Source organism: Hesperophylax consimilis, chromosome 26 (genome assembly GCF_061612785.1).
Source record: "Hesperophylax consimilis isolate HC1 chromosome 26, BYU_Hcon_1.0, whole genome shotgun sequence".
NCBI classification, from domain to species: Eukaryota; Metazoa; Arthropoda; class Insecta; order Trichoptera; family Limnephilidae; genus Hesperophylax; species Hesperophylax consimilis.
This window is the reverse complement of record NC_142861.1, coordinates 8,785,304-8,800,091: the sequence shown is the minus strand read 5'-3', so window position 1 is coordinate 8,800,091 and position 14,788 is coordinate 8,785,304. Positions and strand designations below refer to the sequence as shown.

At 32.6% G+C, this 14,788-nt stretch overlaps 1 protein-coding gene across 1 annotated transcript in view; it reads left to right on the top strand.

Annotated features, from left to right (window-relative positions):
* LOC149411069 (uncharacterized) overlaps positions 1-14,788 on the top strand; it is a 34,931-nt gene that overhangs the window by 10,955 nt on the left and 9,188 nt on the right. Inside the window, exon 2 of the mRNA XM_089647500.1 lies at positions 124-269. Within this exon, the coding sequence (XP_089503626.1) occupies positions 131-269 (139 nt within the window). The 5' untranslated portion in view covers positions 124-130. The remainder of the gene's footprint in view (positions 1-123; positions 270-14,788) is intronic.

The following is a 14,788-nucleotide window of genomic DNA, read 5'->3' as shown; positions in this document are numbered from 1 at the left end:
TTTTGTAATTAGAATTGCTCTGTTTAAAAAATTTTCGCTTCCCAAAGATTCGTGGTATGAGCGTGCAACACGGTGTAGATATATAAATGTGTGTATATTAAATGTATGGTATTGTTGTTCCAGTTTTGTGATGAAGATGATATTAGGCTTCGCAGTCCTGGCTGTGGTGTGCGCCGCGGCGCATGCGCAGTTCGCCAACGGCCGCATTCTGGAGCCCCCAGAACCCAACCTATGCGCTCAGAGGATCATCCACGAAAGGAGACAAGACGGTAAGACTCTCATTTCATTATGTTGCCCTGGTGCTAGCCAACCTCCGATCGGAAAGGGTTCCAGAAGAACAAGAAGATAATTTGAAAAATATCTGGCGATGAAGACCTGCGGCATTAAGGATTATTCTTTGGGAAGTTACTAATTCTTTGTCTAGAAAAATGGAAGCTGGTAACTACTAACCTCTAATTTTATATTTGAAAAAGGTTTTATGTATTTTTCGAACAACTTTACGTTATAATACAGTGATTAATGGTAAGGTGCTTTTTATAACTTATATCCGTGAGTAACGGTCAGAAAATAGTTACAGTTACAAATATCTTCCAAAAACGTTTGACTGTTTTGATCAAATTTAAAATACATATTAAATTGAAATCATTCTGAAAAAGTCGAAAAAAGTTATTTTGGGGATATTATGTTGTGAAAAAGTTACCGCATTACAGAGTTTTTGTCCCTTTCCTATAATTCGCAGATCGGCTCACTGAAATCTTGTCGTGTTTATACGGACCCTTACAAAACAAGACAATGTTTAAGGCGATGCACTACGTAGTAATGCAAAATCATGTGTTTTTGCTTTGAAAATTTGGTGGCCTAGAAATGTTTCAGATTCTTTAATTAAATACTGCGAGTAGAATACATCCTGGCCTTTGAAATAATCGAGTATTTCTTAAGATAAATCTTTTTATAAGCCCAGAAAAAAATAATGTATAAGGCCTATGAAAACTGCTTTAAAGTTCAAAATCTCCTACTTACGAACCCATTTTCGGTTATGATTTTAATGTATAATGTGGCAAATTAAGTTATTTATAAAATGATCGAAAAACATTTAAATATTTATGCCTGAACATCCACAAAATAAAATAAAAGGCACTTTTTGGCCATGTTTTTTTCTTGCCTAAATCAAAACAGGTGGATGATGTGAAGCGGGAATTTAAGCCTTATCGCCATTTACGTAAGGTGTGTTATTGATAGCGGCTCGATTCAAAATATAACACGACGTAGTGCATCGCTTTAATATTATTACATGCAAATTCGAGTAGCTGGTTTACGAATAAATATGTAATCCGAAAAACTCCCACTGGAGGCGCTGCGCTGCTGATATTAGCTTGGCCTTTTATACAAGCGACATATAATCTTAATCTAATAAAATAATATAGGGTTATAACCCGCTGAACCTTGACGTGTCATAATATTATGTCATCACGAAAGAACATATTATATATGATGTAATATATTCGGCTACTTATTATGTATTACTAACTTCCTGCAATTTAATATAAATATACCGTTTTTTTATAATGATTTTGTAAGACATTTTTAAAATGCTGCTTGAATAATGACCTACTAAAGAAATGCTAAAATAATAACAGTCTTTCCAAGACTTATAATCAATTTTTAACTGAAATTGAATAATAATTGAGTAAATATTAACTAATTATTATAAGCAATAATTATTCGCCTGAAATATCTATACAAATTTAAAATATCTCTCGTGTAAAAAAAATATATGTATATATACAGAGATGTGCTTTATTTCAAATAAATCCATTTCAAATGGAAATGCAAAATTGGTATTTTCCATTTTGCATTTTAAATGCTTTTCTAAAAACCATTTTGCATTTTAAATGCTTTTCTCAATGCATTTTCCATTTTAAATGCTTTTTTGCAACATTCTTCCTACTTTCTCCACTTATCTTTTTTTCATAAGCCCCAAATATCAGTCGGTCCTCAACCTCGCAATGAGAGATAATTTTCATTTGTCAAGTTGCTCCCTGGTAGGAGCCCTGGCAATTGAGTGATAGCATTACAAAAAATACCGATTCAAATACTGAACATGGGGCCATGACGCTGTAATATTAAATGTTAGATAGCAGTTTCTATGTTTTTACGTTGGCAACATTAGTCCCGCGCAAATTTTTTGTGGTTTCATAATCTCTAGTCGTGGTGTTTTTGGATTTACCATCATGTAATATGTTTGGTCTACATTGATTTCCATTATTAAATGACAAAATTGTTTAAAATTTCTATTTATTTTGATTGTTTGACCTGAGAAACCATTTTGCATTTTCAATGCATTTTGAAAATAGGTATTTTCCATTTTGAATTTGAAATGCTTTTCTAAAAACCATTTTGCATTTTGCATTTTCAAATGGAAAAGTTTTGACCCATTTCCATTTTGCATTTCAAATGGTTTTGGGTACCCATTTTGCACATCTCTGTATATATATAATAAGCAGTAATTGTTGATTGAGGTACTAGTACATATTGAATCATTTGGCGGGTTGGAAATGAAGGCACGGGTTCAATTCCCGTTGGCGGCATTTATTTTCACTCGGGAGATATTTTCAATTTGTATTGATATTTCAGGCGACTAATTATTGTTAATAATTATTTGTTATCCTTTATGCTTTGCATAAAACCTTGTCTTATAAACATTAGTTTATCATTAAAAAATAAAAATATTAACTCATTCAAAGTGTTAACCTTTTATTATATAATAACTTAACTCAAGTATTTTTGTATGAATTTAAAATTAGTTTTAAATGTTGTTAAAAACTATAATCATTTATTTTTCAATGGAACAACTTTTCCTTAACTTTTGAAGAATATACCCACCAATGTAATATATCATTGAAGAAGAAGATAATATTCATAAATCTAAATGAAATGCGAAACAGAACAAGACACACAAAATAAAAAGATAATGGTCTGAACTGGGAATAGATCCCAGGATCTCTGTCTTACCGGTAAAACGTATTTATCCCATCAACCTAATTATTATATTTACGTCTTATTTATTAATCTCACATTTAAAATTTATTACGATATTTTCTGGTATATTTTTTCATATTTTTGGCAGCTATCTTTTGAATTGTTTTTTGTAACCTAGATAGTGTCTTGGATAAACACATCCGATTTTTACCCATAAGGAATACCTAATGACAATTCTTTAGAAATTTGTAATCATTTAAAAAGATAGCTTCCAAAAATATGGGAAATATAAGTTGCAAGATAATATTGTTAATTCTGAATTTGAAATATGATGTCGATAAATGTGACGTATAATAATAATTAGGATCCAATGGTCGAGTGGATAAAGACATTTTCCCGGTAAAACATAGAACCTGGGTTTAATTTCAAGTTGAGACCGTTATCTTATTTTATTTTCTGTGTCTTGTTCTGTTTCGTTAAGATTTACTAGTAATGTTCCGTCGCGCCGATTTGTTTTTGACAGGCCGTGTGCTGACCAATAGTATGGTCAGATTTTGAACTGTACAGTTTGAAATCACACACGTCAACTATAATCACGGAGTGCCGTGAGCCGTACAATCGCATCAAAACGTTCCTCTTGTCAAAACCAATGTGTGTAGTATCGCCGGTTATTTATCTGAATAATCCCTTAAAGGTATTTTATCGCAATTATCGCAATCCAATTCAACATAACGAGTGCTACCGTACAACGATCACCGTTCCAGTGTTGACAGATGATTCTCGAGATGCAGACTTCGTTCGCCACCCGGTAAGCTGACTGTGAATTAACCTAACAAATTGTGTTATCGCATTCACCTGTCATAAGCCATAGGCGTTATCCATGCTTTATCTGTGTGGAATAGCCCTTTAAAATACGGCTATCCCAACCCTTGTTCGTTCCTCGAACAAGTATTATCTTCCTCTTCAATGATATAATTATTTATTTTCATAATATCATGATAAATAATTTTATCATGATATGGTGAAATATATATTCATAAACAAATATGTTGATTGAATAAATAAATTTATCATTACACGGTGAAATATATATTTATAAACATATAATATGTTGATTGAATAAATAAATATTCGACTTTAGGGATTGTAAAATCTTGTCCGGTTCTCACTCAAATATTATTTATGCCTTCTTTCTTAAATAATGGCGGACGTACTGTCGTATGAAATCCTTTTCTATATCCAAACATTAATTTTAAGACAACCGATTAGCAGTTAAATTATCGAGTAATTTGAAGAGCAAAGCATTTGCATATTCATGTAAGTGCTGATGCGACTGTCTTACTGGTCGAGATAATAATATATAATCCCATAACGTGGATAAAATATCAAGATTTAATAAAGAAGATAACATACACTCTTACATAACTCTACACAAACCCGATTTCAGACGGTAAATTTCTTGCTTCTCCAATCGAAAGTCGTGGCAGGTAGTTATTTTTTATGAAGAAGAAATAACAGGTGTGCCGTATTCAGTATTCTGTTTGCCCTCTACCCGTCCCTCGGGAGATAGCCGTGAACGTTCAACCATTAATAAACATGGGTCTTGGTGATGTTGAACTCGTTTACCTTGAACTTGTGAGCGTGGGCAGCCATTAACCAAGATGAAAGTTATTCGAGTATTACAGTACCTACGGGCAGTCAAATATTACTAGAATCAACACGACAACTTCATAATATTATATACTAGCTATATATCCTCATGAAATAGATATATTTTCTGTTTTTTGCATTGTACGACAGGTTATTAATCCATTTACAATACAATCTTCTCATTCTGACACTCCTTACAACTTCATATGCATCATATACCATGATTTTTCAGAGGGCCTTTTTAAGATATACAGGGTTTTCCAATAAGAGGTGTTATTTTGATATTCAATCTTAAAAGATCACTGGTTTCGTTACTTGTGTGGCACGTAGCGCCGTCTTGTTGAAAGTAAACGTTATCCAGATCAATACCATCCAATTCCGGCCATAAAAAATCATTAATCATCTCTTGATAGCGCAATCCATTCACCTTAACTGTTGCTCCAGCCTCATTTTCGAAAAAGTAAGGTCCAATGACTCCGCCGGACCATAAACCGCACCAAACGGTCACACGTTGAGGATAGAGAAGCTTTTCAACAATAATTCTTGGGTTTTCCGAGCCCCAGATGCGACAATTTTGCTTGTTGACGAAGCCACCGAGGTGGAAATGGGCCTCATCACTCAAGATGATTTGCATTTGATTCACTCAAGTGAATTTTAATAATTTCAATGCGTTGTTGAAGAGTGTATCGTTACATTTTTATTAATAACGTAGTTTTTACTTGTCAAATGTCAAAAAATGACAGCTTCAAAAGTAATATTTTTATTAATAACGTAGTTTTTACTTGTCAAATGTCAAAAAATGACAGCTTCAAAAGTAACATCTACCGAAATAGCGGGCTATTCAAAATAACACCTCTTATTGGAAAACCTTATACAATCGCGTAGTATATTATTTTGATGTATCTCATAAGGTTTAGTCAGCGTTAGTAATCTAAGTGCCCGAAAATATTTTTTTCGAGACTTGATTACGAAAAAATGGACTCTCCCCCACTTTATATAAATGTAATATGCATGTATTATATATGTAAATCTTTCGGAAAAAATTATCTAAATGATGGTAAAAACCCTACTAAAATCTGTAGCGTAGTTTCGAAGAACTAAGCGCACAAACAGACAGACGCGGATAGCGACTTGGTTTTGTACCATTTTAGAGATTTATTTACATTTTCATACGCCCATACGGGCGTTTACAAACAATTGGTAAACATAATAGTTTATTCATGAAATAAAATTTGAAAATTAGTCTTAGGGAAACTGAATGCGAAACTGATTATATATATTATAGCCTTCTTGTAACTATATTCCGTGCAGTTGCCAACTGTCAACAAACAATGTCAGCAATCACTCGTTAAAATTAGTCTAGTACGTCCCTTAACACCCTGTTAATATCGTTTTAGTTAGATTATCGTTCCATTAATAATAATAATAAATAATAATAATAATTGGATGACTTGTATAGCGCCGTTTTTGTGCAAAATCACCTCAAGGGCGCTGTATGTATATTATACAAATAAACCATCAATGATATAAAGATTATATTTTAAAACGTAAATGTATTAAACCCAAGTGAAGGAATTCCTGGACTATGTTTTGGTGCGGTAATATAATATTTTTTCTGGTACTTTTCAACATTTATTTAGTTTAAATATATAAAAAAAACAATTATACTTTTAAATATTCATTACAATGAGAATGGATTAAAATAACTGTAGAACAAATTACAAACAAGTTTTAATAAGAATTTTCAAATATTTGAGGAGGCACTAAGATCTGCCTATTTACGATTCTGAACTGTTAACATTTTTATCTACAAGAAAATATTATAAATAATTGATTAAGTACCTACGTACCGATACTACAAGCCTTGGAATTATACTAAGTAACTACCGGTAGATATATTTTATTTCTTACTGATTAATTCATCACACATTTACTGAAATTACACTTTTTCAGCAATCACTTTTTAAATAACACGTTTTTAGTTTACACATAGAAAACTTACTGAATATTTCTAATTTATTAAAAATATATTTAAATGATTGAATGACGTCGGAAGATGTGTACATAAAAATTCTAATATTATTGCATCTCGTCATTGAGTATATCATGACAAATGTAGGTACATGAACACGTCTTCCGATGTATAATGAATGTACTAAAAGTTTATTACGAAGCATCATGCTATCCAGTTTTTAACAGGATTTTAATAAATCGCCAATACTCATTTCGCTCCGTGTTGGCAAACCCGGAACAAATATAATCAGACTTGTCCCTCACTAAATAAGATTCACACTCAACAATCTATATTTGTATAACCTACATAACCTTGCAGAGTTGTGTGTATTTACAATATTGACCAATCATTTGATGTCAAAATAACTTCGTCAAAGTACAAACAATCATTGATTTTTCATTTTGTGAAAAAATACGGCGGGTTTTATTTTTTTTAAATTAGCTTAATTTAAAAATACTTTCAATAATAATATTCAAAGAATAATTCGACACAGAAAATAAAAGATTAGGTTGTGACTGAAAGTACTGTTTTTTTAGTTATTTTATAAATAACTAAAATAAATACATTTTTTATAACATTACACATAAGTACATAAGATAACAATATTATTCACGTTCATTGTTTTGTTGATTGAACATAAAAGTGAGATTTTTTTTTTAATGTTCCTACACTTTTTTCATTTTTAATGTTATCTGGAAGGCAATTTTATTTGTTATATAGTGAGTATGTATGGTGTTTAATTGTATGTTATTGTGTTGCCGTGTAAAGTAACTCAAACCATTGAGCTATCGAAGCCTCTTTGAAATCCAGTAAGTTGTCATCTACAATCTTTAAGGTAGATATTGTGACACGGGGGGAATATGCATATTTCCGAAAGCACCACTATTTTATTTGAAAAAAACAAATAAATAAATAATTAGAAATCAACGGTAATTAATGGATAAATAATCTTTGCTTCTGAGAAACAATAAATATATTAATATCGAGCATCAACATCGAGATAACTCGGTACTATAACAGATACAGCTCTGTAAACATCGATTTGTTCAAGAAATTAATATTAATTCCATCTTCTTCGCTTTCTACTAAAGGAGGTACGAGAAGTCTAGGAACGGATTGTTTCATATAATTTGGAAGTTGATGTTCACATTCTGTGAAAGTTCTGTTAATGTATCATTACTGTGCAGTTTTTTCACAACACTGATACAATAACAGAAATTGAATATAATCTTCAGAGAACTTGAAAATCAACTTTGAAATTTGATGAATTTTTCAAATTTTTTGAAACTACCCATCCTTAACAAACGACATTTTATCTTATTTTTAATGCTAAACATAAACATTAAAATACAAGCATAGCATAGCACAAATGATAAAAAAAAATATAATAAGCAATAATTATTCGCCTGAAATACACGTATAAATTCAAAAAATCTCCCGAAAAATAATAAATGCCGCCAAAGGGAATTGAATTCAATTCCTCTGTATCCAATTTAAAAAAGAGACATATTTCATTACTCCGGAGCTAGCCATTTGAGATTCTTTTTGCTTCTCCATTTATTTAGTTCTATAATTTGTGGTTGAAGATTTATTAACAATGTTTTGTTTATTTTTGGAATAACTTTATTAGTAAAACCCGAAATTTTAAGATATAATCAAACTTACATTTTTTGAAACAGAAAAATCATAAAAACTTCGTTCGCAAACAGGAATTGAACCAAAGACCTCAGCTTTGCCGGGGCTTTGCTGTACTACTGAGCTAATTCGACCCTACCCGCTACCTAGACTTATAGAAAAGTCAATAGATGTCGCACATAAAAATAAAAATGGATGTATTTATCGAAGACACTATCAGAATTGAATTTAATTTGGAAATAATCTTGCGATCATGCATAAAGATAACAGCCAATAAATATAATAGGGTCCAATTAGCTCATTGGTAGAGACAAGCCCCGGCAAAACTGAGGTCCTGGGTTCAATTTTTAGATGCGACCTCTTTTTCTAATTTTTCTGTTTCAAATTTTCGAGAATCGTTAATATTGTTTTCATTGATTATTTAAAAACTAGTTTGCGCAGGCTGCCAAAGTAGAAAATAAGGATTTACATAATGATTCGTTCGATATGGCAATTTCGGCAGTAACAAGAAATAAGTTTCTAGATCGGTAACACAGAAATAACATACAAACTGCATTGTTTATGATCTGCAAAAATAATTTTATCTAATTTATAACGTTCATAGTTATTATTATGTAGAAGTTTTTAATTATCAATATCTAAAAACGTCGAGTAGCTATTAATGACCATTGACAAAAGAATTATTTAGCGAGTTAAATGATTGATTCGCGATTTACAGTCGTTCAATTTCGATTAACAGAGAAGTTATAAATAATAATGTACATAATAAGTCAACTCGCTTGTACCAGCGAGTACTTAAAGCAGTTTGCAACATTAAATAAAGATGAACCGCTGCGCTTTCGATTTCCCGGTACCGGCGAAAAGAAAGCGACGCAGGAAAATTCCACAAAGAAATATACGCACTTAATGCAAAATATAAACAAGCGCTTCACAGTATCCGCTATCGAAATACTTACATCCGCTTGGTCGGTAAATTTAAAATACACAGACAATTTTGAAACAAATATTTGTAATCCGGTTCTTTTAAAAAACGACTTTTTAAAAACTCTTTCCGCGTTTCGTGGTACTCCTTGCAGCCTTAATAATCAAAACTTGTTGAAAATTTAAGTTGATTTGCCAAGATGAAAGCTGAGACATTCTGTTTCTGTAGAACCTAAGATATTAGTTATACCAATTAATTCGTGTATTCTAGTTTTGTTCTGCTTTTAAAAATGTCCTGAAAATGTAATTTTGTATCATCGACTCAATTTCAAATCTATCCATATCATCAAAGATACTAATTTAGGTTGTGTGTCTGTCTGTTACTCTGGTTAAATGAACTCTTGAACTCGGATTTGCTTCAAGCGTCATTTTCAAAATTGGAACGGGTTGCGTGAAAAATTCAGACAAGCGTTAATATTGGGACTAAAAGAGATTTAAAATATTCCGTGTTTTTTCACGGGTATGCGCGCTAGTCTGTATTTTTATATAGTGACCGGATAAATCATCACATCTTTTAAAAGTTATATAAAGTCATGGAAAGTGATGAAACAAAAACTTTATTAACTGGGTTAAGTAGGTTAGGTTAGGTTAGGTTTTTTTTTTCATCGTTTCTAATGACTTTATATCACTTTTTAAAAGTGTGTTGAATTGTCACTGTGTTGAGTTATCATGGAACCATTTATATAAAGGATACTGTCTGTACTGTGTGGTTTGGTATTTGATTTTTAAACATATTTACAGTTTTATTCTATAACTGATGAAATATTGCACACTTGACTTTCAAAACAATGGGAAGGAATTGTATACATTATTTTTCTAAAAACTTTGTGTAAAACCTGGGCTACGCCGGGAACTTTAGCTAAATTATATAAAATAGAGTGTCCGTAGCGACGTGGCTTTATATTTTAAACAAATCTACATTATTCCAAATTTGATGAAATTTAGCACACTTGACATTCAAAACAATAGAAAGGTTACAATACATGTCGATAAACCATCCCATTCCTCTTTCCCACCAGAAATTTGATAATTTTAGATGAAATTTTTCACACTTGACGTTCAAAATAAGAGAAAAATTCCTGTCTACATCTGATTTCGTAAAACTATACAAAGTATCGCCCGGACAACGCCGGGGACTTCAGCTAGTGTAGAATAAAATTAGCCGTCTTGTGGAAATGTATTACAGATATCATATCTGGATTTAAAAAGATAATGTCAGCATAATAGTTACTTGACCAACAGATTACTGGCTGTTAAAATTGATGGTACATTTTCATACAAATTCACTGCTACGAGTGGTGTTCCCCAGGGGTCACACTTAGGTCCAATCCTGTTTTTATTATTTGTCAATGATGTATTGTATATTTTCAATGATGTTCAAGTGTTAATGTTTGCAGACGACCTGAAATTATTCAAAGCAATCAGAAACATTAACGATTGCCATATATTGTCAAATAATTTGTCAAGATTAATTATGTGTATAATTTCGTAAATATTTTTATATATACTTATGTAAAAGCCTTAATAGGCGTGAAATAAATAAATAATTAATTTTTTAGTTTTTTTTTTCAAAATACGACACAGTTCAGTTCCAATTTTAATATATTGTTATTGTCGAGTCGCATCATTCTAAAATTCAGGTAGGCTGTCTACCTAACTTATGATATAATTTTATAAAACCTGCATAAAAAATAACAACAATATTATAACGGTATGTCTTTAATATTGTGGGGTTTTATGACCACCTGAGCGCGCAAAAAACAGCCGTAAAAAATATAGCGGATTATTCTTTAAGTTGAATGGTTTGTTATGTCGAATGGACCAGTCAGCAGCCGATTCAGAGCCAGGTGGGTGGTGATTTTAGGCTTCCCAGGTGACTGGGTAGGTACCTGCCTACGCAATACGGGATACAAGATGTAACACAAGATACAAGAGAGACAAACAAGTGGGAAGTAAGAAGATGTACGAGATACACACAAACTGTAGGTAAATCACAGAACAAAAAAAAATTATCGTGACTGTCACAGCAAGGCAAATATCCTTAAATATCCTTAAAAGATTTTTGTTGTTTGTTTTTGGGGTGTAATGCCGTGTTGCGCTAACTCCTTCTTTAGCCGACGTTTCGGACAGCGTTGCAGTGTCCTTAAAAGATATATACCGTCACGGACTTATCTATTGTCTTTTTTAAGAATATCTCATAAGGTCTAGCAAGCATTAGCAATGTAAGCTCCCGAATTTTTTTTTCGACTTGATTGAAAAACATCGACTTTTCTCTACTTTCTGCGAATAAAATATGCATGTATTATATATAAAACCTTTCGGAAGAAACTCTCTAAATGATAGTGAGAACCCCATCAAAATCCGTTGCGTAGATTAAAAGAACTAAGCGCACAGACAGACAGACGCGGGTAGCGACTTTATTTTATAATATAGGGTTTTCCAATAAGAGGTGTTATTTTGATATTCAATCGTAAAATATCAATAGTTTCGTTGCTTGTGTAGAACGTAGCGCCGTTTTTTTTTTAATGTAAACGTTGTCCAGATCAATACCATCCAATTTCGACCATAAAAAATTATTAATCATCACTCGATAGCGCAATCCATTCACCGTAACTGTTGCTCCAGCCTCATTATCGAAAAAGTAAGGTCCAATGACTCCGCCGGACCATAAACCGCACCAAACAGTCACATTTTGAGGATAGAGAGGCTTTTCAGTAATAATTCTTGGGTTTTCGAGCCCCAGATGTGACAATTTTGCTTGTTGACGAAGCCACCGAGGTGGAAATAGGCCTCATCACTCAAGATGATTTGCATTTGATTCACTCAAGTGAGTTTTAATAATTTTAATGCGTTGTTGAAGCGTGTATCGTTCCATTTTTATTAATGGCGTAGTTTCTACTTGTGAAATGTTGAAAAATGACAGCTTCAAAAGTAACATCTACCGAAATAGCGGGCTATTCATAATATCACCTCTTATTGGAAAACCCTGTGTTTATTAGAGAAGAAAGACAAAAGGTCCCGGGATACAAATAACATACGCAGATATTGCTTATGCAATGATAGATAGGAGAGTTCATTGACGACTGTTAAGGCCAGTTGTTTCACAGAATTTGAACAATTTTAATAAAATTTCAAAGTTAATATTAAAGTTTTGTAAAACAATTGGGTCATCATGTAATAATAGAAATTCGATGGAACTTTCACGAAAATTGAATGTTAACTGAAATTTTATGACTTATTGTTCAAGTTCTGTGAAATAGTGTTGTAGCCGTTGTCGGCAAACTGCATGGTCTTTGAAATCCATTCTGCAATGAAATTAATGAGTTTGGTGTGAAGGTAGAAATAAAGCCTTTATCGTTTTGTTATCAAACAATATCGATGTACTTTTGAGCGCTCACACTCACAGAAAACAAATTTGGTACGAGTGATATTTTGCACAAGGTGAATGGTTCATTAGACCTCCGCCACCGTTCTGTTAACCTGGCTTCTGATTGTTAAACTCAATTCTATTTTAAGCCTCTTTTAGTATTCAGGCTGTGCCGCATTTGGTTGTGTGGAAAGATCAGCAGGTTTCGCATTCGGATCACGCGTGCATTCTCAGGACAGTTCAACGGATAATTGTTTTGATAAATATCTTCTTCTCTGCACTCTCCCACGGATACAAGCTGCACGTACAAACTATATAACTTTATTTATATTAAATACTAGCTGTACTCAGTCTGTTTGTGCAGATAGACAGCGGTGCATTAAGCATTTACGTCCAACAAATGGCGCTCTTTAAAAAAAAAAGTTTTTATCTGTCACAGGTGACATTTTGTATATTCGTATTTTTTTATTTTTTTTTTTGTTTTTTTTATTTTTTTTATTTGGAAAACCAACAGTTATAATTATTACAAGGTATGATGTATTAAGTGTTAATTATTTAACCAATAATAGGTTTTCACTTATTTTTTTAAATTATTTAGTGAATATATATAATATTTATGTAAGAAAAAAAGTTACATTAGCCTATAGGGATGGGATGGCGGAAGGGAGGGGTATGGGATGGATCTAGTCTGTGTAATGTGTAGCATGTACGTATGTGTATTAATAAAAAATAATAATGACAATTTAATTATTTATTGATTTTAGGTTTGAAATTTTGGGGTCCTGAGTTAAATAAGTCTAATTCACTGTATTAAGTATTAAAATTGTATGAAGCACGGTGAATAAAAGCATTTTGTTTTGAGTTCGTGTTACATTGAGGGATGTTTAATGTGTGATTTTGTTTGGTTTGTCTGATGGGTACTCTTAATTGAATTCTTTCTAGTAATTCCGGGTAATCTATCACAGAGGTATTATTTGATATATGGTAGGTAAATATTAAATACTGTAACTTTTAACAATATGGAGTGTATTTTTTAACGTTTGAGGTATAATTGGTCGGCCAAATAGTAAAAATAACTCAAATAATGATAACTCGTGATCTGTTAGGAATGAAAGAGAAACTGAAAATAACCCATTTACTTAGAATTTCACATCTGACGCACATTTGCGCTAAACATTCACAATTTACTGTCTATTATTTAATTTGTGTGTATTTCTCATAATGTATTTCCTCGAATCTAATATAAAAATTACAAGTTATTTCCTACTACCCAACTTACTAGTACCACCGCCCCGGGAACCATTTATTGGAAAACCGACGCCTCCGATTGAACAGGGGTGCCCTGGTTCAAGGGATCAGGTTTGTCTAGGTCTTGGCAGCGGATGCGTCAGCCCACATACTGCGTGGCGGGCCGGATCGGGATAGACTGGTTGAGGGAGACCTTTTGACCTTTGCACTGCAGAGGGAGAGAGAGAGAGAGAGACAGAGGGAGGGATTGGATTCGTATATTTAATACACTGATCCCCATTCACCTACCCAACCCTCAAACCTTCTTCCTTCTCAAAAATTCCTCTCCTTTCTTTCCTTAACCCTCCACACAGCATCCCTGAAGATGACGCAGTTCCTGAGTGGAGCTAATGTTAAAAAAACTTGTAAAAGCATGGCTAAATCTTGGATTCAATCAAAGATCTAAACTATAAACAAAAGTGGTGGTAGATATTGCAGTATTTCCCTAGTGAAAGAACAACATTTAAAATCAAGACGTCACTTTAAACGGCTTTAGCCGTGTTTGCTGACCAGATCTGAATAGCAAGGTGTTTTCAACCTTTCTCTTCCCCGTATCCTACCCTTCCCCGCTCCAGCCAGCCTCACAACATATCCCAATTATCGGGGTTGCGGTAGTTCCAATAGTTTCAGACATTGGGAACAGTTGGGGCATTCAATTCAATTCAATCAATCTTGTGCGGTATTCAATTTGTTGAAAGCTGTCAACTACCATGTTTTTTATTCTCAATTTGATTGTCAGTAGTAAAATATTCATTTCCATTAAAAAATATTATTTCATTAAAATCCAAAACGCAAAAAATTTCTTGAATATTTTTATGCTTAATCTTTTGTTTACTTTCGACAATGGCGTCGTTATTCTTAATTGACCTAAATAT